The following is a 27220-nucleotide window of genomic DNA, read 5'->3' as shown; positions in this document are numbered from 1 at the left end:
ATAGTGTCCTTGGATGCACCAAAGTTTTAAGAATTATTTTTTAAATTATTATAGGTGACAGCAAACCCTTGAGGGATGGAGTAGGACAAACACAAATACTGAAGACAAAGAAATAAAGGAGGTAGGTGGTGGAGGCCCGGCCTGGGCGCTGGGACCCCTGAGTTCCAGTCCTGCTGGGGCCCTTGCTGCTGCTCTGGACTCATCTTCTCTGTAAATGGGGACAACAGTGTCTGCCCTCCCCCTGTGGCGGGTCATGTGGGGTCAGTCAGATGCTAAACTCCCCAGAGACCTGCTCCTGGTGTCTGCCGTGTGCCGGGCTCGCTGCTGATCCATTTACTCCTCACAACAATCCAAGAAGGTGGTACAAGTGCCCTCATTTACAAAGGAGAGAACTGAGACTCAGAGAGGTTAAGTGACTTGCCCGAAGTTACTCAGGATTCAAATTCAGATGTGTCTGACTTTCCGCTGCACCAATTGGTAACAGGTCCAGGTAGTACTTGCCTCTTAAACAGCTGCCTTTTGATGCCTCCAGCAGAAGTGGAAGTTTTAAACCCTAAGTTAGGCCATGGTGGGTGGGGCTGGGCTGGGGACAAGGGAGGAACCTCAGCCCATCCCAAGTCCAGCAGGACGTTATCCAGGGTGTGGAGGCGGGTCAGCCAGGGGCCAGCCAGCACAGAGGGCCCTCCCGAGGGCTATCTACAGAGAGGCTCTGGCGGGACTGCAGGTATGGGCAGGGCTAGGGGGCCGGCAAGGGTGGGGGACCAGGACCAGCCCAGCAGGAGCCTGAGGGGCCACCTGGCAGGAGCCGTGGCCACGTAGGAACGCAGCCTCCCTCTGGATCCAGGCCTGGCAGGGAGGGCCCAGGAGAGTCAGCACTCCTCTCTCTGTCCTCTGTCCTCCTGTCCACAGGCCACCGCACACACGACCACAAGACTTTCAGGGGCTCCCGGAAATGTTTTAATTTTAATTTCTTTTACAATCAGAGGAAAAAATAAATATAACAATAATGAACATATAATAAGGAATCCAGCCTGAATATTTGTGTTTATACCAAGACAATTATAAAACAAAATTTTTAATATTTTTTAAAAGAGGCAAATTGGCCTAGGGCCCACGAAAGTCATAACGCATGCCAACATGCCAGTGACAACTATTTACCAGTTTCTTGGGCATCATTCTAAAAATATTTTATGCATATACATTTTAAATATTTATGTATAAATGGTTTTTCTTCTTTGTAATTAGGCAACATTTTAAACATATAGAAAAATAAAGAAAATAATGTAATAAACACTCATGAATCCAATACCCAGATTAAATAGAAGTAAATACAACTTTAAGCATACTCGCTTCAGAGATATTTTTAATTTGATAAAGGAAATGGAATGGGCTGTGTAAAGCTAATCCCCCTCCCACGGTTCCCCTCCCTCGCTACCCTGAAGTTGCTGCCGGTCGCTCTGGAGCTTCTCTCTGTGCAGACCACAAGCACTGTGCTAAACCCCGCGGTCATGGACTTCTCAGCGCTTGACGGAGTGGACCGCTCCCTCCGCCTTGAGACACTGCCTTCCGTGCTCCCAGGAGCCCTCACTCTCCCGGTTTTCCTCCTCCTCCACTGGCTGCTCCTCCCAGTGTCCTTCACTCGGTCCCCTCATCTTCCCCACTGCTTGTGGTGGAGGGCCCGGGGCTCTGTCCTTCTCCTGTCTGTCTGCACCCTCTCCATCATTCTCCAGTCTCTGACTGACATCCAAATTAATATCTCTAGCCCAATACTTTCACCTACATCCACACCCATAAACCCAGACACCAAGAGTCTTTGCTAGAGCACTTTGCTTTAGTGAGAAAAGATGGATTTTTAACAGTCGAGCTTTGAATGCATGGGGAAAAAAAACCCCAAAAAACTAAACCCTACCTTCCAGCGTGTAAAAGAAAGCAGCTAGGGGGAAAGAAAGAGCCCATCTGCTAATTAAAACTGCAAGAGTAGAAGGAAGAACAATTACTCTAAGGCACCATCTCTCCCCACATTCCTGCAAACAAATTAGCTTCAACTCCCACACAGTGGAAAAACAATGCCAATTACAGCTAGAGTTCTCCTCAACGTGTTCTCTCTTCTCCATCGGCATCCGATCATTAACAGTGCTTTGATAGTGGGTTGGAGACAAGCAGAAATTACTTCTGCCCACTTTTATTTTATAGCAAAGCCACAGCGGTGGGGAGGCTGGGACCAACATCAGACCCAGATCAGTTGCCTCCTGTGTTCCAGGTGAGAAAGACCGCATCTTCAACCCAACACAACCCAATCTCTGGATGCCTGAGGACCGATAATGGCAGTTTATAGCACAGGAGAGAAATAAACTCGTGTTAAATTTCAATGTAAAGCATAATTGAAGAAATGTGGTTAAAAATAGTTTTATAAAGGCAGATGACACCGGGGCATGTGTTAATGTCTAGAGGATATCTTTCGAGGTGTATTTCCAACTATGGATGGAATGGGTACCTAGCTGAGAATAGCCCATACGCTTTTGAAAACCTTGACCAAGACAAGCAGTGGGCGTGAGGAGGGGAGACGGCCGTCTGACAGTTGCAGGCACCTTTTTGGTTTCTCTGGTCGGGGAGGCCTGAATTTCACCTTTGCTGGCAGGCAGTTCCTTTGAGTGATTTGGTTATGCCAAGGGAAAGGAGCAATCCTTTCTGGAACAGAGGTTCAGGAAGCGCAGTGGGGAAACTGGTCTGCATGGCCCCATAACAGAGCATTTTCATGGTGTGTGGAATGCTTCTCTGCAGATCGCATTCCTTTTTGGGGAAAAATACTCCTCCAAATGTGGATTTAGATTACACTGTCCTTAAAAAATTTTATTTGTTCTTGAGGTGTGTTTGTGTGTGTGTGTGCAAGCAGAACCATTCTTGTTCAAGAGTTTAACCATCTGTGTTAGGAGCAAAATGGAGCTGGGACGGTAGCAGGAGGGATGAAGTGGCGTGTCTTCATTTCATGCTTTCTTTGTAAAGCTTCCCATTAGGTGTCCCTGCAGATTGACTCACTCTGATTTCAGGGAACGTCCGTCTCTGGGGTGTCGGTTTTGCCAAGGTGAGCCGTGGGAGGAACACTTGTTTCTGATGCGAGTAGACATTCAGACGGCCAGACACCCCAGAAACGGGCTGGGATGTGAGGACGGAGGGACGAGGCTGGAACTCCAGGGAGGTGAGAAATCCTCAAGGGCCCGCAGATGGAGGGCGGTGGTCAATCCTTGCAATAGGGTGATTCCGAACAGCCATATTCAGCACCCCACGGTTTTCTCTGTGTAAGTCCTTGTAAAGAATATCGGTTATCACATGGGGATCCATGCCAACATTGAGGAACATTCTCTGGAAAACTGCAAGAGGGGAGCCTGGTAGAATTAAGGCTTCCTGTGGTCAAGTGGGACATTTGAGAGGGAAGATGCCAGCTGGAGAGAGACACCTGAATTATCTGTCAGTGGCACTCAGTGCAGCAATTGTGATTCCCCAGGGGACATTTGGCAATGTCTGGAGACATTTTTGGTTGTCACAACTGGGGAGTTTCTACTGGCATCTAGTGAGCAGAGGTCAAAGATGCTTCTAAACATCCTACAACACGGCTCCTCCCCAACTAAGAATTATCTAGCCCAAAGTGTCTATAGTGCTTAGGCTGAGAAGCTGACCTCGATGGAGGTAGTCAACGCATTTAGATGTTCAAATGCAAATATAATAAAAACTGAATCTCAAAAATATTAATACTATTGATTTTAAGAGAAAAGGTCGTCTGCCAAAAAACACAACAAGATATATTTATGGAGCGTCTAGTGAGCATCAAGTTTTGTTCTAGGTTCTAGGGTCCCAGCAACCAACACGACAAACTTCTCGTCTTCGTGGGATTTATGTTCTAGTTGTGAGGGTAGACCCCTAAGAATCATGTACACTTCAGATCATAATTATAATGGCTCTTGTGAATTCACTCCTTTAATCCTCCCAATAACCCTATGAGATTTGTGCTTCTAAAATGCCCATTTTATAAGACACTGAGGCATACAGAGGTAAGGAGCTTGTCCAAGATCCCACAGCTGACAGACCCCATGGGAATTCTTTATAGCATTTCAAATTGGTCTTGTAGTCAAACAGACTTTAGAGCTTAACTAAGTACATGATTTTGGTCCATAATTCAATTTCTCTTGTCTCTTCCTTCATGAATAGAATGGAGGTAATAAAAGTAACTCATAAGGTTGTTGTGAAAATTACATGTGTTAATTTATGTACGCTGGCATACAACGGAGATTGATGAGTTACATAAGGAAAATGGAAAGTGGACAGAGAACGGCTGGAGACCTCCTTTAGACTCATGGTTCCCGGGACCAGCAGCACCAACATCACCTGGGAGCTTGTTAAACAGGCAAACTCTTGGCCCCCAGCTCAGTCCTCACTCTGGAGACGGTCCCAGCAACCTGTGTTTTAACAAGCTCTCCAGGTGACTGACGTCCGCTGAAATTTGAGAACTAATGAATTAGACCCTTCTGAGACAGTGATGTTTGAGCTGGGACACACACTCTTCTTCTCAACCCTGTCCTGACTACAAACATGTTTTCTCCAGTTTTTTTGAAACTCTATCTTTCCTCCCCTCTCTTTTGCTGTTTCTCTACTTCTCCTTGGCTTCATGCTTAGCAGGTCCCATCTCCTCACCTTCTCGGATCAGTCGCCTTCCCTGATAGCTTTACACACCCTCGCTGCTCTCCATCTTCACTGAGATGGTTCTCGGTTCTCTTTGTAGCTGTCTTCACCCATTCATTCATTCATTCATTCATGCAGGTTTACTGAGCCACACCGGGCCCTGTGTAGACTCCAGGAGGAAGAGCAGGGAGAGGCCCGTATTCTCAGGGATGCTGCCATTTAGCGGAGAAGCAGGAACCTGTCCCCGTCGCAGGCCTGGCTTCAGGGGTCAGCCAGAGGAAGAGTAGCGGCTGAGTCAGGGTGGGGCAGAGGTGGGGATCAGACCAGCTTCTCAAAGGAGGTAACACTTGTTTGAGACTTGATGAACCAATAGGAAGAAAGCCTGCTAAAATGATCTTAGAAATCATCTGTAAGAACACAAGGGCAATAACATCAAGGAAGGAATGCTTTTTAATAACAGCACAAAAAGCTAAGCGTGGGAGTCACATGAATGTACTAAAGAGAACTAGTAGGATCCACTGACTAAAGAGGATAGAAATGTTCTACTATGTTTTCCTTAAAAGCAAAAGCTGACGAACCAGAAGCGAAGGAACTATCATGGGGTCCATGCTGGGCCTTCTGGATGACCCTCTGCTGCTGTGATTGATTTGTTTTCTTCTTCTTTTGCCTCCAGGCCTTTGCTCGCCCTCTTGCTCCTCCTGGGTTTGCCTCCCTCCCGCTCCCTCCCCACCTCTGTTGGTGAAAATCCTCCCATCTTTTAACGTCCAGGTCAAAAGCTGCCTCCCTCCAGAGACCTTCTCCGGTCCTCCTCATTGCAGGTGATTTGTCTCCCCAGCAAACCCAGAAACCTTCGTTTAAACTCTCATCAGCTGTTAGCACATTTTGCTGCATTCTGCTTATCAGATAGGAAGGTTTTGTTCTCTGGTCGGTGAAAGATCCTCCAAGATCTGGACAACCTCTTACCCACCTTTGTACCATCACAATGGCACAGGCTCGTGCACTCAATAATCAGGGCCGGGCTTCACTGGACAGGATTACACACGCACGGGCTCGAGAAGGCTCAACCACCGTCTCCTGCTACATCATAATAACGACTCTAGAGGAGTCAGAGGGTCAAATTCCTCAATCGATTCATAAACTTCAATAACAGAAATAAAGGGCAGGAAAGCAACTTATGATTACAGAGTAAATTAAGGACATTGATGGAGATAAGGTCAATGTGTCCTACTATATGAAAGAAAAAGTTATTCAACAAAATGTAATAGAATAAATGCAAGGAGAGAAATGACAAAGGAAAAGTGTGACCACACCATGGATGAAAATCTGCTAATTACATTGAAATTGATCAATATTCATAAGTTCAGCACTCAGCCTCCTGCATAAGGTAGTTAAAAGAGCAGGAACAGCTTCCACACAAGGATACATAGATAATAAACCACCATGAGGAAAAACGCAGGTTTTTAGCTATTGAAGAAATGCAAATCAAAACAGGTAAATTATATCATTATATACCAGTTAAACGTTTTTCTTCTCATGATAACAAATTGATTTTGGCAAAGCTGTCCGTCTCTCTCTTGTTTCTCCAAAGCCAGGGCCAAGAGAACAGTGAATCCATTAAAACTCTCTGAGGTACAATTTGGAAATATGTAAAAAGAACAATCACACTGTTTCTACATTTTAACTTAGTTATTAACTTTGGGAGAAAATATATCAAGGAAATAATCTCAAAAGGGCAAAAGAATTCTGCTAATAATTTAAAAATCAGCAAACCAAATGCCTGTCAAGCACTGCACAGGGTCTGGAATTTTCCCTCCTTGTGAGCTAACAAGTTGCCCTGTAACTGTTTCACAGATGCTCTCAGGAGACATGAGACTCATGGCTCAGAGACAAAACACTTTATTCCCCTAGGCAAAAGCTGTAGCTTGAGCTCCCTGTTCATTTGTTCTGGCTTTCCATATCTCCCAAGTCCCACGGGGGAGACAGAAAGGGCCTGTGATAGACGCCTGCGCAGAGAATGGGCTGTGTTACAAGAAAGGGACACTGAGCTTGGACGATTCACCACTTTCATAGTAAGTAGATGCAAGTTGCCCTTTGCCCAGGGAGAGAGGTACCTCATCTGTCAAGGTCACTCTGTGCAAACACAACTCTGAGCTACGGCTGCGTAATGAGCAGTCAGGACCTTGTGTTCTTGGCCTGCCCCATGTGAAGGTGCAGGGGTGCTCAGGGCCCTCGGATCACCTCTCCCGACAATGCCTCATTGATTCATTCAACAAATCCATTCAAATTTATTGAGTCACCTTCTGTGAGCCTGGCACAGAATGAGATGCTCAGGACACAGCAGTGAATAAACTCCCTGCCTATGAAGAGCTTACATTTTAGTGGGGAAGGCAGATAGCAAAAAGGAACTAAATAAATAACGTGCTGTCCCCTCTGTGAGGTGTTGTGAAGACAAATAAAGCAGAGTAGTGGGACAGAGAACACCTTTAGATAGAGTGACAGATTGTAGATCTGATGGTCAGGGAAGGCCTGAGGTGGTGACACTGGAGCAGAGACCAGATGAAGTAAGTGAATGAGCCATGCCTATCTGAGGGAACAGCATCCCAGACAGATGGAACAGCTTACACCGAAGCCCTGAGAATGGAATGTGCTTGTTATGTTCAAGGATCTGGGAGGCCAGGTGGGCTGGAGTGTGGTGAACAGGGGAGAGTGGTCTGAGACGAGGGTAGCGAAGCTCAAGACTTGTAATTGAGACAATACAGATTTCTAAACTGTCAATTTTTATAGAAAACAATTTATATAAAAGAGTTAAGTGAAAACAATCAGGCTGAGCCCCCAGACCAGCATATGGAGGGCAGCTCGGCATCGTGGGCAGAGAGGGGACAGGGTCAGGAGAGGTGAGTCCAGCCGCCAGTCACAAGGCAAGTCAACAGCTCTCCCTGTTTCTTCATCTGCAAGTGCTAATGATGCCTAAAAAGGTTAAGATCAAGGGGAACAAAATGTGTGAATGGGTTTTCTTGTTACAGACATTTGAGGAATTAAAACTGTAAAACACAATCTATATCAAAAGATCATAAGAGAACTGAATGTAAGGTTTAAACTGAAAGTTAAAAATAGTAGCAATCGTCATCATTTACTGAACACTTACTCCTGTGCTACTGGCTTTATTTAACTATAGTTTTATAATAATCTCCTCACAGGTATAATTGATACCGACTCTCATATCAGTTTCCCCACATTAAACCCAGCATATATGAGGTTAAAACCAGAGCACTCTTTCCCTGCTTACTCCCTGTCTTCCTGGCTCCAGAATCCAATATCCTCCCTGGAGACAGACACCGGCAAGGACAAGCACCTGGATGGTCTCCTCCTCGCAAAGAGATACAGGCTGGTGGGAAAGCTGCTGACCAGCAGGTTCAAGGGCTCCCTCCTCTCTGCAAGTAGTCTCAAGGCCAAAGACAGGCTGGTGGGAAAGCTCCGACCAGCAAGGCCATATGCTCCCCCTCCGCTACCTAAAACCCCAAATAAAAACCCTTCCTTTTAGTTTTTTGGGGAGTCTGGGATTTCAGCGTTAGCTGCCCTCTCTCCTTGCTCAGCGCTGTGCAAAAATAAAATTCCTACTGTCTTCCACCACACCCGGTGTCACAGATTGGCTTGCTGCGCAACGGGTGAGTGAACTCACTTCAGGTTCGATATCATAATTATCTTCATTTTTAAAATAAGGAAACTGAGTCTCAGAAAGCCTAAGTTGCTCAAAATCTCTCACCTAATAAACGGTACAATATAAAAAGTGTAACTATGAAGAGAATATACAGCAACATGAAAATTGTTAAGAGAAATCTGCAAAATGAAAAATTGATTTCCAGCATGAAAAATGCACTTGGCTGGGAGCGAAGACAGAAGCATCAAAGCACGTCAGGCACCTGACCTGAACAACGTGAATGCTTCTACATCTGGGAATCCTTTGCTCTTGTTATATGGCTTGTCCAATAAAATGGGGAGAAAATTATTGTGAAACTATTTCAAAGCCTAGTCACCATTTCCTTCTAAAGGATTGTCTTCATCATGTCAATTTTCTCAAAAAAATCCAAAATGCAGCTCTTTCCAAGATCAACTCCAAGCCCTGCTCCTTGGCATGTACACCCTGCGCACTCAGCTCCTGCCACCTCAACCCAGCCATGCACGCCCCTGCCAGGTCCAACCCTCCATGCATCTCGTCCAATAATTAAATTCCTTCCCTGCATTTCAGTCAGCGGAAGGTCTTCTCTGACTACAACGTCCTCCATCTCTGTGACCCCTGAACAGCCCACACCGCCCAAACACTTCACATTTATATCTGTAGGTATTTTCATTTTGACTTCTTTGCCTGTCGCTTCTCATGTCTCATCCCTGAGTGGGCTATCAAGTCTGTGTGTGTGAGCAAGCACCGTCCTGAGGAAAGGAGAGTAAAGGAGAAGGGCATTCTTGGAGCATCCCTCCCTTCAGGGCCAGTTCCCCAAAGACTGCCCCAGGTGCGGGGGGGTGGGGGGGGTGGGGGGGGTGGGGACTAGTCAAGGGAAGAAAGCCCTTGCACCTGCTCCAGCCCAGGGGGCCTTTCCAGAAAGTCTTCTCTGGGAGCTGGCTCTGGCTCTCCTGAGCACCTGCTCAGCCTGAGCTCTTTCCAGAGTGTTAGGAACCCAGGACGTGACTGCAGGTCGTGTTGCGGTGACAGGAGGAGGGGCAATCTGGGCTCTGCGTCCTTTATGCTTCTGGTCCAGTCCCAGGCGCAGCCGCAATGCAGCTTTCAGTTGATTTAACTGTGATCCAACTGCTTTTTAAAAGTGCAAGAGACTGAAAACGGGGGGCCAAGTGGAGGGTTAGGAGGATGTCCCCTTTCTAGTTGGTTTCTACCTTTGCCCAAGGGTCAACCTAAAGTGACTCCAGTCCAACCCTGGGTATGAAGAACCAAGAGACAGAGACTATAGTCGGGAATATCAGCAACAGCAAGGCGGGGTGGGGCGAGCACGGGTGTGCTGCGGGCTGGGATGTGATGGGGCAGGGTTAGGGACAGCAGGGCGAGGAGGTTGTAATCCCTCTCTCTTCCAGGCCTCTGCCAAACTCTTAGACGCCACGTTCGTTCCGCCTGGAGCCACACAGTGAGCTGAAGGCCCATGAAGCCCTGGGGGCAGAAGGGCTGCGAGTGGAGCGGCGGGATGGAGCTGGGTTTAGGGGCGCCCTGTTTCCCTACCCAATACTGGAGTCTCCTAATTCAGGTACGAGTATGCAGGATCAAGATGTGGGGAAATAAGAAACCCTCTGTCCGGGAGGGGGCGGGCCTAACCGTGCCACCGGGCCCACCGGAGAGAGCCACATGGAGTTCCCACGCGATTTGAACCTTCGCCGAGACCACCGCAGTTGGTGGTCCTCTCCGAGAGCACGGCGGAGGCGGGGAAGACGCCCGAACGCGCGCAGGGCGGGCTGCCATCCGCAGGTTCTCCAGACCACCACCGCCCACCCCGCCGCCGGGCTGGAGGTGGGAGGGGGGCAGCTCTCCAAGCCCGGCCCTGCGCGGACTCTGGGCTGCGCTCTCGGATTCCCAGCGCCATGACAGCCGGTTGCTCTGGGGATGGCGAGGAGAGGTGGGTGGCACTGGCGCGCCGAGCGGAGCTGGACTCGTGAGGGGTCCCACTCTGTTTTTCTCCACTGGAAAAGAAGTCCACGCAGGCGCCAGGGAGAGGCGCCAAAGGGGAACTAAGGCCCAAGGGAGGACCAGGGTAGGGCGACCTGAACCCCTCTAAGCCCTCCCCGGGCACGCCGTGCCCCCTCCCACGAGGCCACCCACCCCGTCCTTGCCGAGCCCCGGGGCTGCGCGTGCGGTCCCTACCTGGGAGCCGGCGCGCCGCGAGCCATGGAAGCAGCGAACCTCTCGGCGGCCGCCACCGGCGTCGCCCTTCCCTCGGGACCCGAGGCCTCCAACAGCAGCCAAGCCCCGGCGCGGTCGTCAGGTCGACCCCAGGCGGCGCCGCCCTGCCCGGCCGAGAGCCGCACTTCTCAGTCTTCACGGTGCTGGTGGTGACGCTGCTGGTGCTGCTGATCGCGGCCACTTTCCTGTGGAACCTGCTGGTTCTGCCCACCATCCTGCGCGTCCGCGCCTTCTATCGTGTGCCACATAACTTGGTGGCCTCGACGGCCGTGTCAGACGTGCTAGTGGCAGCGCTAGTGATGCCACTGAGCCTGGTGAGCGAGCTGTGGGCCGGACGACGTTGGTGGCTGGGCAGGAGCCTGTGCCACGTGTGGATCTCCTTCGACGTGCTGTGCTGCACCGCCAGCATCTGGAACGTGGCGGCCATCGCCCTGGACCGCTACTGGACCATCACGCGCCACCTGCAGTACCCGCTGCGCACCCGCCGCCGCGCCTCCGCGCTCATGATCGCGCTCACCTGGGCGCTCTCGGCGCTCATCGCCCTCGCGCCGCTGCTCTTTGGCTGGGGTGAGGCGTACGACGCTCAGCTCCAGCGCTGCCAGGTGAGCCAGGAACCCTCCTAGGTCGTCTTCTCCACCTGCGGCGCCTTCTACCTGCCGCTTGGCGTGGTGCTATTTGTCTACTGGAAGATCTACAAGGCGGCCAAGTTTCGCTTCGGCCGCCACCGCAGGGCTGTGCTGCCATTGCCGGCCACCGTGCAGGTGAGGGGCGGGCGGCGGAACGGGGGCTTGGGGAAGGGGCTCTGTGATGGAGGACAAAGCTTGGAGAAGGGGAGAGTTGGCGGCAGAAGCTGGCACACTGGGGGCGCGCGCGAGAAGGTTGGCCGCCAGCGCAGCTGGAGCGCACGGGGAGTTTGCCATCTGCTCTCCCGAAGTGCCCACGGAGTGGCTCGTCACCTGCACTTGGCGCAGCACGCGAAGGGCTCGCTACGTGGGTGCCTCGTTCGCCGGGGGAAGGGGTTTCCCCACTAGCACGCTAGTGCTGGAGCTGGAGCTGGCCCCGCTCAACCACGGGGCTGAAGGGGGCTTGCAGGGGCAGCGTTTGTGGGCAGCCGTGAGGGCACGTCCGATCAGCTGCGCCCTCTGTTGCTTTTCCCCTGGAGCGATTGTGCCCGTGTGACTCCTGCCACCTCCAGCTTCCTGGTCCCCGCCAGACCGAGGCAGACAGCGGTAGGCTGGGAATTCTTCCTGCAGATGAGGAAATTCCTGTGAGCATCCACCCCTTATTTTCAGTCTCCACCGCACCCTGGTCCGTCCTCTGCACTCCAAAGACTATATGCCCCAACTCGACGCGCCAGCTCCCTGCCAAGGGGGGAGGTGAGGATAAAAAGTTATCCAGCGTCCCTTTCCTTTCACTGTCCCAACCTCAGTGCCCTCCTCTAGGGACTTTGGAACGAGCTAGAACCCTTCAAATCCCAGCTCGCGACATCGGGCCAGCTGCTTAGTCTCTGTGAGCAAGTTAATTCCTGGTTCAAGGAGCTCTTGGGGAGGCTTCCCTGAGATGAAGAATGTGAAGCATCTAGCACAGTGCCTGGCACACAGGGGTGGCAGAGCTGGCAGGAGTTAGGAGGGCAACATTGCCTGGCAGTCTACAGTGGGCTAGAAGATAACCCTGGAAATGAATGCAATGGAGGACCTGCACTGGGCAGAACTTCTCTGAAGGTGTTTAGAATCAGAGCTTTCTGCCTTTCGGCCAGGCCCTAATGGATGTCAGCTGCCTCCTCAGCCTGGAAGCCCCAAACTTTCCATGGGGAGTGGGGCGTCTCACGCTTGCCCTCCTAGAGAATAACAGGACTTATTGCCCCCTTCCAAATACCATGGGGGGCATGAGCAGGGAAGGAAAGAGACGGGATTTTTTGTTGTTAGTTTGCTTTAATTTTGGAAAGTTAACACAGATACTTAGCCTACTCAGATATATGTCTTTTAAAAAGCAGGCTTTTCCCCCTTCATTAAATGGCAGAGGAATTTTGTAGCATAAAATTGGAATGTCAAGACTATAACTGGAAAGTGTTGGCAGGGGAGAGATTTCTCCAGAATTAATGTTCTCTGCAGGGGCCTTTGGAAATGCCTGAGGTGATGATAGTTCTGTCAGATTGCCGAGGTGGGCTGTCTTTAATAGCTGCATCACTCCAATGTGGCCCCCGAGAAATTATGCTGAAGGGGGTGCCAGAAAGGCTCACCAAGCCTGAGCTTAGTGTTCATTTCTGACGGGCCCCATTCAGGCAGTGATACAAAGAAGATGTGACTGGACGGGAGCCTGGCCAATCCGAGGTGGCCGCTGGTGGGGAGAAAGAGCTCTGGGAGGCGGGGGCAAAGTTGTGATCCAGCCACTCGTTGGCAGTGGGACCTGGGGCAAGCCCCTTCTCCACTTTGGGCTGCAAGTTCTCTTCTCTAAGACACAGTATTGGTCTAAATCATGGCTGAGTCTGGAATCATATGATGCTGAGATTGCAGACAAGATGGTGTTCGAGAGCATCCTGCTTCTTGGGCTCCAGCAAGCCCTCACTCGAACTCCTGGGTAATGTTGCTGAGTCAGCCTTTGCAAGCTTTCTCGCCACAAGACGCCCAAACAAAAATTTAAAACAACAGGCCAGGAATGCTCTCTCTCTACATTGCTCCTACCTGCTTTTTTCTGCACTCTAGAGGAAATGAGTGGAGATGAATTTAGATCCTGCAAAGTGTCGGTACTGCTCTCTGCGGGTGACAGAAGCACTTATGAAGTCTGAAGGCCTTTGGTGACCAGGCTGTGTGCATCCTTCATCTTTTTTTAGAATTCTGTGCCCAGGTTCCAACGCTCAAATATTGTGAGAAAGGGATCTGCAACAGTTCCTGGACAGTGATTAATTCTTTGGGGCAAAATGTAATTTTTGAAAGTGGAGAAGGAAATAAATGTTTCCTGAGTGAGTTCCCTTCCAGGCACTGTTCTGGTGCTCTACATTCCCCCTCTCGTCTAATCCTCGTGATCCAGCCAAGCTAGCCATTGCCCTCTTGGTCAGGATAAATGAAGATATGCTCAGTGAAATATAACCCCCAAACTAACAGTTTCTGTCAGTCTCACTCCAAGTTCAGTGTGGGTCTGACAGCCCTCCTGCACAGCTCTCCTCCAGGCGGCAAGTCATGGATGGGGCTACTTGTCATCTTTCAGCTATGCCGTCTTGAACATATGGCTTCCCAGCTTGCTGTGGGAGGGGAAGAGATATATGGAGATACAGCAGCTTTTAACTGCCTTACCCTGAAGTAAACACATGTCACTTCTGTTCACAGTCCATTGGCCAGCCACTGGTTGCGAAATCTAGGCAGCATGTCACTGTTCTTTCCCTTACTTTGTCATTACTCCATGCTGTCTCCAGGAACTTGACTTCTGAGCACTTTCCCACTGCTCACAGGCATCTCCACCTTCACAGGAATGAGGCAGTCATATCCCAGGCAAGGTGGGTTGTGGGGAGCAGGTTCTCCAAACTTGGCATGTGAACTCTCCTTTCCAGAATAGCTGAACACAGGTGAGCCAGAGACACTGCCAGCTGCTCGCAGGAGACAGGGCTCATTCCTACCCTGCCTTCCTTTGCTTCAACCTAATAGAGTGAGCACCACATATACAATATATACAGAATATACTGTATACTCTGCTTCCCCCCAAAGCACACACCCTGTTATGATTGTTTTCTACAACCCTGAGCCCTTTATTGGTTAGAAGAGGAAAAAAACAAAGCCAATAGAGATTAGTGACTTGGCTTTTAAAATGTGACATCAATTTCTTTTCTTTGTCAAGCCACCCCTGACGGTCTAGTGGTTAGAGTTTGGTGCACTCTGCTTCGGCGGCCCAGGTTTGGTTCCCGGGTCCAGAACCACATCACTCGTCTGTCAGTAGCCACGCTGTGGCAGTGGCTCACATAGAAGAACCAGAAGGACTTACAACTAGAACATATAACTATGTCCTGGGGCTTTGGGGAGGAAAAAAAAGAGAGGAAGATTGGCAACAGATGTTAGCTTAGGGCAAATCTTTCCCAGCCGAAAAAAAAAAATTTGGAAAAGCCAAAAGAAAATTGTTTTTTTTCTTTTCAATTGTCTGTTTGATTGCTGTGCACAAGTTGATACCAGGGCCTGTGTATTCCTTAGGCACAGTAGGCACATTACCAAGAGCCACAAGACTTTTAGGGGCCTACGGAAATGGTTTAATTTCTTTTAAAATTAGAGGAGAAATGAATATAATAGTAATGAGTTTAGAATCATGAACCCAGCCTCGATTATATTAGTCTTCATAATAATATGGTCATAAGACATAATTTTTCACATTTTTTAAAGGAGGAAGGGGTCCACAGAGGTGAAGATGCCTGGGGCTCATGAACGTCCTAAAGCGCGGTTGGTACCCTTCCCTCATTCACCCCGTCGGTAACCGTGTGGTGGGCAGTGCGCACAGCGGCTAAGAGCGTGGCATGCGGAAATAAGGAGACCTGGATTTCAATGCTTTTTGTGCCACTTACTAGCACATAAGCCAAGTGACTTAATCTAAGTCTGCATTTCCCTGTAGGTAAAATGGATATATTGCCATCTGCCTCAGAGTATCCTTGTGAAGTGTGAGTGAGAGAATAGTAGATGTGGAGTGTCTAAAACAGTAAACCATAAGTGAGAGGTCCTGTATTATTTTATTATTTTTTAAAATTCCTCTTTTCTTCCTCTTACTGCTGTTACCCTCATAGTGGATTATTTATTGCTTGTGTAACAAATTACCCTAAAGTTTAGTGGCTTGAAAGAACAAACCTGTTTTAACTCAGTTTCTGTGGGTCAGGCATTGGGAGCCGCTTAGCTGGGTGGTTCTGGCCTAAGGTCTCTTGTGGTTGTGGCCAAGATGTTGGATGGGGCAGCACTTACTCAAAGGCTGGACTGGGGCTGGAGCCTCCACTTCCAGGACAGCTCACTCTCGTGGCTCTTAACGGGAGGTCTCCACAGGCTGCTTGAGTGTCGTCACAACATGGCGGCTGGCCTCCCCTGATCTACGGGAGTGAAGTAAGGAGGAAAGTGCAGTGCCTTCTATGATCTCGTCTCAGAAGTTCCATCTGACTATGTCCCCTGTATTCTAGTCATTAGAAGTGAGTCACTAACTGCAGCCCACACTTAAGGGAAGGGGAATTCTCCATCTTTGGGAGAAGCGTCAAGAAACCTGTGGACATTTTTTAAACCACCTGCTAAGACACGCAGATGGTGTTCAACATTACCTCATTGACTTTCACTGACCTGTATATCAGGCAATGTGGTAGCCTCTGAGGTTTCAAAGAATGGGCAAGCAAGGTCTCTGCTCACAAGGGATTAATTTTAGTAGACCACAATTATAGAATTATAAATGCAACAAAGTCTTATAGGCGCTCTGCTAGAAGTCCGTCCAGAGAACAATGGTCCTGAAGGACTGACTACGTATGGGGAAGCAATTTGTCAACTGTAAAGGGCAAAATAAATGTGTTGTGTTGAGCTGTAGGGTTTGTGACAACTTGGATCTGAGGTTTAGTTCCTGTTAGGTACAAAATATTTGGCTCTCTAAGCCAGTCCTCTCTATTAACATTAACAAGTTTGTATGTTGTAAGCATACAGGACGTAAGCCCTGAGCGACCTGAAATCTGTGCAGAGCCCTTTATGCTGTTGTCACTTGTCCAGTGGTCAGTAGTCATGTGGACCCCACCAAAGACTAAGCAGCTGGTGGGCTTGTGGAGGGATCTGCACGTGGGCCCTGGTTCAGTCAGAGCTCAGTTATGGGAAGAAGGCGGTAGAAAATCACCCCCTTGCTCTCATTCCGTCTATTAAAAGAACTGTGGGCGCAAACACATTCCCATGCCAGATGGCAAGGTTACTTTAATTTCAGAAAAGTAAATTTTGTGAATCAAATTGTATCAGTGGTAGTGAAACATCTGGCTAATGGTTTGATTCTTTTAAGATTGGCACCTAATTGAGAGTTTCCGGAAGCACTTGGGCACACCGAGGAGCGTTTCCTCTACACCTTCAGAAATACCCCGGCCTTCCCCTCTCTGTGAACTTCTGCCTTGTTCTCCTTACATCATGCTGTTCCTTCTGCCTCTTTATCTCCACTCGCATTTCTCTTTTCTCTCTGAGTGGACTGTTGGGAAGAGTGGAAGGGGAGAATGAGAAACGCAGAGGGATGGGGACCAGTATGGGGCAGGGACCGTGTGTTTTCACGAAGGACCTTGCAGTAGGCTACTTCTTAAATCGGGGTAATTCTTGGAGAAGATTGAGCTTCTCAGTGGAAGAATGAGATCCAAACTCCATAGTTCTTAACCTTTTGGCAGGTCACAGAATTCTGTGAAAATCAAAGGAAAAACTTGCTGCCCACACAGGTGTGTAGGCGCCTGCTCGCTCAGTTTGCATGGGGCGCTCCCTGAGGCCCAGGTCTGGAGAGTGAGGCCCACTTAGCCTTTCCTGCCCTCGGACTCTCCTGAGGGAGGGAACCCACAGTGTGGAGTCACCAGGGCTGTCTGAGGCAGGAAGTGGTCACAGGGGAGGCAGGGCCCCCCAGGGTTAGATCAGAGCTCTGAGGCTGCACAATGCATGTGCAAAAGGCGAAACCTCCCCTCTCTCTGTTACACCCTCCCATGCGCCAGGAATCTCTGGTCTGGGAGCCCAGGGACCTCAGGACAAAACCTCCTGCCTCAGCAGAGGACCTTCCACTGGCAACCGCTCACAAAGGGGGATGACTTTCAATCAGATGATGTTAGAGCTGAAAACACAAATGCAGCCTGACTTTAACACACTCGATTACATTTTCCCCGTCTCACCATTAACTCCAGGGAGTCCTTAGCCATTCCAGGGTTACCAACTCCCCACAAAAATCCATGTTTCCAAATGTCAGAACGATAGCAATGGTACCTTATGTTACGACCATACTCCAAGGCTTAGCAAAACTATACTCCGTTGAGTGTATAATTACACTGAAAGGAAAGTTAATTTTCTTCAAGCCTAGCACTGATCTGCTTCTATTTTTTACAAGAAAACTTCCTTGGTTTATTTTCTTAGTTTCTTTTGCACAAGACAAGCAGCTGAGAAAATTTCCTATTCTAGTTTGTCAGACAAGCTAGACAGCTTCTGTTTACTTTCAGGGGCTATTTTGGTTAGTTATCTCTTTAAAGTGCCTTTGAGAAATGCAACTTGGAGCTTGTTCTCTCAGGAAACCTTGGGCAGAGATAATGGAGGCACAGTGGTCCAAGTCCTGACCTGCGCAGCTCTGGTTAGGAACAGGGAATTCCAGTTATAATCAAGATTGCTTTCAAACCTGACTGGAAACGTCACTATGTCCTCCCCCCATCAGATGTAGGGCTTCACTAGCCACTAGGATTAGCGTAGTTGCCCCAATGCCCGCTTTGTAAGGATTCTCGCCCCACTGGATGCCTGACTCGCGTGGCCACAGCGCAAACTGGTAGGTTCCCAAGTGATTAGGAACCATCTTGTTTCTGCCTTCCTTTTCTATTTCTCATTAGGATGTTTATCTGACAATATGAGAGGATTACAAATGTTTGTGGGCTCCTTCTGTGGCAGCTGGAACTTTTTTATTAGAAGAAAGGGAAAGGACAAGGGGACATGAAGCTGACATTTATGAGGTCCTACTATGTACTGCTGTCTCATTGTAGTCCTCATAGTAAGCCTACAATATAGATGAGGTTTTTCATGGTTAGAGTTCTAGAAATGGGGGCTCAGATTGGAATCCTATCTAATCACTATGTTGCTCTGAGCCTTGGATTCCTGCTTCCTTCCTTCCTGGTTGCTGCTATAATTGAGTAAGACAGTGTGTGGAACCACCTAGCCGAGTACTGGACAGCTGTCACGAACTGTGCAGGTCTGTTTGCAAGCTGAAAGGTCAGCCTGCCAGTGTACTGGACGCTCCAAGAAGACTCGAGACTCCTGGATCAGAGTCAAAGACTTTATTACTCATGGCACACAGGCAGCATGAGCTTCACGTCTGCAGTGGTTCCCCTTTCCCTCAAAGTCCCACGGGAGTGACACAGAGTGGCCCAGATGGATTTGCGTCACAGTAGAGAAACTCCCAGATTAGGGAACTCAAGTCTGTATCGACCAATGTTGGACAATAAATAAACCTGCCCTCCGCTCTTAGGAAACCTGAATCTTTTCTAATGGGTTGCGAGCAAACCTGCCCTCTTTCCCGCTGGGAGATACTCTCTCTCTTCCCAGGTGGTTTGCTACACAAACATCCTTGACAAGCTGTCCAAATCCAGGGCTGTCAGTGGCTTTGCTAGCAAAATGTGCAGCAACGCAAGAGGCTTGCAAGAGAATTGTTTCCCCAAACATCTATTTATTCAATAGATATTTATTGTGTTTTTACTATATATTCTATGTTACATTAGGTCCCGGGGATTCTTCAGTGGACAGGACGCTCATGGTCCCTGCCCTCCTGGAGTGTTGGTCATGACACAACATTCTGAATGATGATTTAGAATCCATGCCCTGACATCAGAGTGCTTATCGGAATAGTGGGACAGAATATTTGAAATTGGGACTTGATGGGAAATTCCAGTACATAGTCCCTATACACACAGTAGGTAGCTAATAAATGTCTGAGTGTATATTGGCCGGCAGATTTCGTTCTTAATTAATTTTAGATGGAAAAGCCTCAGAATCTATGGAGATATTTAGGTAAACTCACTTTTAGATCACGTCTCAGTGGGGCAGAAAGAAACCATACAGGTCTGGAACTAGACAGACTGGGTAGGCACCTCGGTTCTGCTTTTCCCTGCTGGCATGGCCTTGGCCGTGGCATTGGATGTCTCCAAATTTCTTTGTATTCAGAGCACCTTTCCCTTCACGGCAGGACCAAGAAGTGCCAGTTGCTATGTGTTGTGTGCATTCAACAGCCTGCATTCTTGCCTTCCAATGAGCAGATTCTAACTCAGGGTCAGAGGCCTCTTAACCCTGAAGGGTCTGTTTTCAGACAGGTGTACAGCGGGAAGTCAGGGTGAAGAGGCTGAGGAGAGAGAAACCAAAGAGGAAGATGGAAGAGCTCAGGGATAGCCCCAGGGCTGGTTGCTAGAGGCCCTAGAAGTTGCCCAGGAAGCCACACATGTCCATTTTGAAAGCATCCCAAGCATAAATATGATCCTTAAAATAGATTCTGTGGAACCTATTCAGATCAGTCACTTTGACTCAAGGGGCAGAATAACAGGCAGGGGTTAAGAGTGTGGTCTCCAGTAGAAAATACCCAAATTCGACTTCCAGCTCTAACAGTAAGCAACTGTGTGACCTTGGATGAGGTACTTAGCCTCTCAGAGTGTTTTCTCAACTGTAAAATGGAGATGATAACAATGCCTCAAAGGTATGGTGTGAGGGAGACAAGGGCATCCATTACCAGCGTTTAGCATAGTCTCTGTTTCATAGTAGCTTCTCCAGAGTTGCTCTTCTTGCTGCCTTTTGGTTTTCTACTGGATGTCACATTTCAAATGAAAGAAGCCGAACCAGTCGGTCTCCTGGCAAACCAGGATCATCCCTGATTGGCTTTTTCTTTGAGGCTGTTCCTGGAAAGGTTCCATTGTCTTCCAGCGTCACTGAGCACAGTGTGTAGCAGGCACAGGTGAAATTTGTGAACACAGGCTTTTAGCAGACAGACACCGTGGTGGAGCAAAGGGGGACTCTGCTAAATGCTGCAGCGGGGGAGGCCGGGGTGTTTTAAAGCTGTTTAATCAGTGGCCTTGGGTTTTCTGTTTCTCCTCCCCCAGGATCTCTTTGAACTGAAGTTACCCCGTTTCTTTACTTCTAGAGCTCAACCAGGATTTGGAATTTGCCTTCCCCAGTGGAGGGACTCAAGAGCCTGGGAGGTCATTTAGGTCTGCAGAGAAATGGCTGGCACAGTGCCCATCAATGAGCTGAGTGGGAGGAAAACAAATCTCCCTCCACTTCCTCTCATGCTCTGATCCCATTTTTCTCTCCCGGCAATAGACGGCTGAACATTCACGGGGTGACTTCAGGACGCCATGTTTTATTGCTCAGACTTCCTCTGGTGACTTGACAATGGTCTGCTGTGAGGGAATTGGTCAGTATCGTCTCTTCTAAAGGGGAAAGGTGACATGGGGCTTCCACCCGCCTGTGGGAGGACTGGAAAACCTTGGAACGGCTTGTGAAAGAGGGGCTCTCGCTGGCCCCCAGAGGGTGCGTGTTTGCCAAGCCAGGCCTTTATAAGGGCGAGGGGGGTGGGGGGAGGAGGGAAATATTGTTTGTTCTCTTGCTGGAATCACTTGCCTTTTCATTCTGTCTCTCCAAGCGGCAGGAGAGAGGATGTGGGTATATACTCGCAAAGGAAAGGAATCTTCTTTGTCCACATCTCCATGGTCTGTTTTCAGGCTGATTGACTGATTTTCCAAAAAAATAGAGGCAGGGGTGGTGAGGGGAAGTAGCAGAGGACACAGAATCTGAAGGTGGCACTGAATGAGGCGTCCTGGGCTTGCGTAGGTCAGGCCACCTGAGAACTCCTCCACCCACTGAGCTCTGGCCGTCTGACCCAAGGGAGAGAAGACAAGGGAAGGTGCTGTGGACACTGTAAAGTGCCCCTCGGTTGTGTGGCTGTCCCAATTGCTACTTTCTGTTGTGTCTGGGAGGAAAACTAGACACACGCCTTGCCTGGGAGCCTCTTGCCTCTGTGTTTTCTCTGGCATCTGTGGCCAGCCTGACAGCATTCCCGGAAGGAAGGAGAATGCACATGTGGACGTTGTGTTACAAAGGTCAAGCAGGAATTTGGCAGCTGTTTCCTGGGCATCTACAGGTGCCAGATGCTGCTGCTAGGAGCTAGTGTACCAGGAAGACACGGTCCCGGGCCTCGTTCAGCTGGGACCAGAGAGGAGCCAGGTCTCACGCCCACATCAGAGAAACTGCTACAGAAGAGGAGAAGATGGCACCAAACAGGGCAAGTACTTGAGTTTAGAGGGTCAGGAAGGCCACTCTGAGAGGCTTGGTGGCCTTTAAGCTGAGATGCGAGAGGTAAATAGGTGCTAACCAAAGGATGGGGGTAAGAGGTAGAGAGTGTGCCAGAGGCTCCCTCAATGGTAACCAATTACTACAACAAAAGCATTGATGGTTGGTTTTTTTAAAGCTAGGCAATACAGATTATCCAATAATTTAAACTGAATCCATTTAGCACAGTAATTGTATAAGTTCTTGCAATAGTAATGTTTAAAGGCTGCTTCTCCAGCTGCAAACTTTGTGAGAGGCAGGCCTGGGTCTGTTTTATTCAGGGTCCTGGTCCCAGCACCAAGTCCACTCTATGCCTATATAATGGGCGAGTCCAGGTGCCAGGGGTTGTGTGGCCACCCACCACACATTCCCAATTCACCTCCCCGATGGCCTCATGGCAGGGGGAGGGGACTTTGGTCACCCAGCTTCATAGATTTGGAAAGCTTGGCCAGCAGGGCTGGGACTCAAGCTTGGGTCTGATGCCAAGGTCCCTGCCCTTGAGGCTGCCTCCCTCCCACTTTATATCATATTATTGGACATGGTGGGGACCACCACTCTCACTCCCTGAAGGACCTTGAGAACTCATTTTAACCTACGGTTTCAGGAACTTTTTCACCTAATATTGTTTGATGGATCATGGTATAGGCACATCTTGAAAGAGGCTGGAGTGGAGGTGTTGGCCAAGACTAGAGTAGCCCCATGTTGCTTTTCTGATCCACGGTTAGGTTTTATTTTTTAATTCTCTGTTTCCTTTGTTCCAAGGTGAAGGAGGCACCTCACGTGGCTGAGATGGTGTTCAAGGCGCGTTGCTCGACACTGACCTTTCAGGAAAGTGGAGACTCGTGGCAGGAGTGGAAGGAGAAGTGGGCGGCCATGATGGTGGGCATCCTCATTGGCGTGTTTGTGCTGTGCTGGAGCCCCTTCTTCCTCACAGAGCTCATCAGCCCCCTCTGCGCCTGCAGCCTGCCCCCCATCTGGAAAAGCATCTTCCTGTGGCTGGGCTACTCCAATTCTTTCTTCAACCCCCTGATTTACACAGCATTTAACAAGAACTACAGCAACGCCTTCAAGAGCCTCTTCATCAAGCGGAGATGAACACAAAGCTTGGGAAGACTGTGGGTAGAGTTGTGCGGAGGGAACTTGTGTTTCTCCCCCTCACCAGTGATGCACGAGCCTTCCCCCCACAGCTGAGAATTAATGACATCTGAGAGCCATACCACTGGGCCTGGACTGTAGGTGCAGCAATGCCAAAGGCTCTTCAGAAAGACAGCAAATGTGGGGCAAGCATGCAGATATGCCCTCTTCCTACGTGAGTGGCAGACATTGCTAATCGATCTTGGCACATTTCCCTACTGAGCAGGAAGTCTGCCTCAGAATCCTTTTCAGATAGCACCTCAGGCAGCTCTGCTAATTGGTTAGAAGTGACACAAGAGGATCAATGCCTTTCCTTTATCTAATACCATATTCCTCAGAGAGGGTCTCAGCACAGGGCCCAGTGGCCTGTTTTGTGTTCCACCCAGGAGATGGTGTCCTTTGTGAAACAGCCCCCACCCCCAACCCTTTCTCCACCCATTCAACACATCTCCCCCAGTCTCCAACACAGTGTGTCCTGATTTGGGAAATGAGGATCATCTGAGCTTTTGTTTTTTAAAAAAGTGTCCAGTGCAAACCCTATCTACTGAATCAGACTTTCAAAGAAGACATCTGGTAATTTACACATTATTAAGTTCTCTAGATAATTTTTTCTTTTAATCAGTGAGAGACACTGCTGGATGCTTAGGCTGCTCTTTAGAACAATTAAATTGGCATTTCTTGGGGCTGAGACCCAGACGGCAGGGCTTTTTAAAGTTCCCCAGGTGATTCCACCATGCAGCCAGCCTTGAGATGCCCTGGCGAGGGCTCGTCTGTGCTTCTGTACAAGGGAGAGCAGCTGTGAGAAATTTTCCTAGGACTTTACCATCCTGACTTGTATGTGTAATAAAAATGCTTTTGAAGTATTCATTTCTAGGCTCAGAATCAGTCATCTGTATGACTGATCACACACACATGCATACACACACACACACACGTGTCTATCATTGAGATGGGGACAACGCCTGTTGTGGAACTAAAACACAAACACACACAAAACTCCCCCAAAACTGCCACAGTGAATCTTGGGCTTCCTGACAATATGAAATGTGGCCCGGATGTGTAGGAATCCCGGGGCCTGGATGAGGGGATACCTGGACTGAGTCATCTTGGCCACAGTCTGCCTAATTTTGGACTGGCTGCCTACTGATTCGGCTTTTCATTTCCACAACAGTCCACTCGGCCATTGGCTCCCTTGATGTCTGAGGTGTACAGACATGCTTTGAGCACACACTATAGAGCACCTGCACTTTGGGGGTTATCAGAGAAGATAGGTCCCTGGTGCCTTTTCCAAAATCTTTGGGACCAGATGGTTTTGGGATTTAGAACTCTTTTTTTAAGTTTTAGAAAGGCGATATGGTATATGGTCCATACATTAGATAACATCCCCAGCTGGGTCTGGGGCAGCAGCCTCTAATCAAACACATGGATATTTCTGCAATAAAATGAAGAAAGGACTAAAAATAGCCTCACACTGGGTCAGATCAGATTTTGTCATCAAATGAGTTAGGAACAACCTGTATTTCCTGAACTTTTGTGTTTTTGCAATTGAGGATCTGTGTCACCTCAAACTACCCACGGTCCCAGCTCTCGGTGCTTTCAGCCCTGTTGAGAAGGAGCTGGAGTCTGGGAAGAGCATGTGGTCCAGCTATTCCTTTGCTGCTGGAGGTTGGGACATCACAAACGTGCTTGGTGTGGCCCCAGGACAGCATTCTTGGAGATGTACTTTGGAATTTTATTCTTCTCTATCATTGGAAGATGCTTCAAGAAACAATCTTATGAAACCTATCAATGCATTTCACATAAAGAAGTCAAGTCATCAGGGGCTGGCCCCCTGGCCGAGGTTAAGTTCATACACTCCACTTCAGTGGCCCAGGTTTCGCCAGTTTGTATCCTGGGTGCGGACACAGCACCGCTCATCAGGCCATGCTGAGGTGGCATCCCACATGCCACAACAAGAAGGACCTACAATTAGAATATACGACTATGTACTGGGGGGCTTTGGGGAGAAGAAGAAGAAAAAAAAGATTGGAAACAGATGTTAGCTCAGGTGCCAATCTTAAAAAAAAAAAGTAAAGTCATCAGATGAAGGGGTGTTTTCTGATGATAATGAGGACTTTTAATTGGCTCTGTTTCCATTTTCACTTTGATCCGGAGGAAGTACAGAACCACTTTTCTGACTTAACTTTGGAATCTATGTAGGAACTGGTCACCTACTTATTTGTTTTTAATGTTTCTAGCCAGTCTGTAATTCCAATTCTTATTTAGGTTTTCCTTATCCTAGTGTTTTATGTTCTATTTATATTTTGCTGTCATATTCTGTGTATTTTCCACAAGCCACCTCAGATCCTCTGTGAATTAAGGCAGGGGAGAAGGGATTAGGAGATGACAACTCCTAGGAGATGACTGACAAGCTGGAGGGGTGGAGGTTCTCTGGTTGTCATTCCTCATGGTTGTGTTTTAAGGGCTAGAGCTCAAGCCTGGGGCTACTGGGCATTTTCCCTCTTGGCTGAAAGACACTAGGTGGTGTTAATGATCTTCCTCCCTGGCCCTCTCTTCATAAAACACACAGCCAGGAATAAATTTTAAGAGTACTAATTATTGAGGACCCATGATGTGCAGCTGTTGTACTAGGTTTTGTATACAAATGCTCATTTAATCCTACAAGATCGGTATTGTCCTCATTTAACCATGTTCCAAGAAGGTAAGCAGCTTGCCTGTGGTCACAGTGAGTACATGCAGAAAAGGTGTCTGGACCCAAGTCTGCCTGGATTCAAACATGGGAAAGGGGAAAACAACAAAAATCCAACAGAAATCTGACTGGACTCATTTCAGTGTTCGCTTGCATTTTGCAGCACGAGAGACCCGCAGCGCTTGCATTGTTCTAGTTGGATTCCAGGCAGGAGCCATAGAGGAAGAGTCTAGGTATGGTTGGGGGTCACCTATGGGATCTTTGGTTACTCTCACTATTGGATGGGATGCCTTGTCATTGTGTTCATCTGGCTTGGGCTTTGACTTAATGTAGGATCCTATGGAAGCATCCCAGGCAGAAGGAATCATTTACGTTGAGTCCTTCTTTTAAAAGGAAGTTGTTTGCTTGCTAATTTGGTGGCAACTCCCATTGGACCTTTTAGACTTGAACGTTTTTCTCAGTTCGTGAGGCCTTCCCTGACCACTCACTATAATTAAAAAATGCTCTATTTCTGAAACAGATCAGTTGATGATTGACTTTATGTAAGGATGCACTTGCAATTCTTTTTAATATGGAGTATCAGAAATAGAAGCCTACTGACAAAATATCTGATTTACAATGAACATTCCAGGAATAAGCATAATGTGTCTGTTCTGCCTCAAATCTCCTTGTCTGTAGAACATGACTAAGATGGAGCTGGAAGGCTACAAGACGAATTAATCTCTTCCCTGTCGGAATTTATTTGCTGATTAAGGTAGCACTAAAGTGTCCTCATGTCAGAATCCAATTCCACAAAGTTCCAGGCCTGTGGGATGGATGTGGGTAGCCTAATAGTTTTATTTTATAAACTGAGTCATGTATAATGTAAAGCATGCTACGTTTCTCCCATTTAACATGGTCTTCTTGTTTCTTCAGGCATATCTGAACAGAATTTGGATTCTGATCATGATTGCTGTCCTCTGTGAGCATCTATTCCACATGTGTCCGTCCCCAGAAGTCTGCTCTCTGGCCCTGATCTGGTCCCTCCACACTAATGCTGGGTGGTATAGAGGTGTCTTTCAAACTCCAGGTCACAACCTACCATGAAATCACTTTGGTGGTGGTTTGTCAGCTGTGTTCTCAATAACTGTGCACAATTACTACAAAATCTCAGTGGTGTAGACCAACGAGCCTTTGTTTCTTGCTGAGACATCTGTGAGTTGCCTGGGATTGCACTGATCTGGGCTGGGCTCTCCTGGGCTCGGCTTCCCTCTGCAGCTCTGCTCCTGTGTCCCTCATCCTCGTCAGGCCAGCAGGGTTTGTTCTTTTCAAGAGAGATGTATAAGAGGGCAAGCCCAACCACGCAAGCACATTTTCAAACTTTTGCTCATATCAAGTCTGCTAACAAGCCATAGACCAAGCAAGAGCCCAGAGTCAAGGGCTGGGGAAGTACATCCCACCTGCCAGGACGCCATGACAAAGGTGCGTGCTCTGGGGGGATGAAAAATGGAAACCAATAATTCAATGCTCAGCATTTTTACAAAGTACTTAAGCAGAACAGGAAAAAAAATCAGAGTGTAGTATAGAAAGGGTAAACATTGTCTCGTGAAACTTGTTCCAGGTCTGTTTTCATCTGGATTATTAGTGGTCTCTTTACTGGGCTCCCTGCTTCTGCCCTCGCCTCCCCTGCAGGCTGCAGTCAGCACGGCCCCCAGAGGGATCCCTATTGAAACCTTCCTGAAGCCTTGCAATGGTTTCCCACACAGGTGCCTTCGTGTTCCTCAGTCACCTGCCGGGCACCCTCCTACCTCAAGGCCTGATACCAGCTACTCC

At 48.5% G+C, this 27220-nt stretch overlaps 1 protein-coding gene and 2 long non-coding RNA genes across 3 annotated transcripts; 2 read left to right on the top strand and 1 right to left on the bottom strand.

The window, feature by feature from the left end:
- Positions 1-934: 934 nt before the first annotated feature.
- On the bottom strand, positions 935-10712 carry LOC139076763 (uncharacterized). Its single transcript, XR_011528687.1, has 3 exons — positions 10535-10712; positions 4687-5081; positions 935-3303 (listed from the first exon to the last, which is right to left on the bottom strand). It is a non-coding gene; the product is annotated as an uncharacterized lncRNA (long non-coding RNA).
- On the top strand, positions 10408-22821 carry LOC103543660 (5-hydroxytryptamine receptor 5B-like). Its single transcript, XM_008510529.2, is given in 3 exon segments — positions 10408-10655; positions 10658-11334; positions 22348-22821. Coding segments are annotated over 3 exon segments (1107 nt in total). The 5' UTR covers positions 10408-10558; the 3' UTR covers positions 22681-22821.
- A 2715-nt stretch (positions 22822-25536) lies between these two features.
- On the top strand, positions 25537-27220 carry LOC139076765 (uncharacterized). The gene is made up of 3 exons (XR_011528692.1): positions 25537-25641; positions 26324-26388; positions 27080-27220. It is a non-coding gene; the product is annotated as an uncharacterized lncRNA (long non-coding RNA).

This window comes from Equus przewalskii, chromosome 17 (genome assembly GCF_037783145.1).
Source record: "Equus przewalskii isolate Varuska chromosome 17, EquPr2, whole genome shotgun sequence".
Lineage (NCBI taxonomy): Eukaryota > Metazoa > Chordata > Mammalia > Perissodactyla > Equidae > Equus > Equus przewalskii.
The sequence above is the reverse complement of the archived record's forward strand: the minus strand, read 5'-3'. Positions and strand labels throughout refer to the sequence as shown.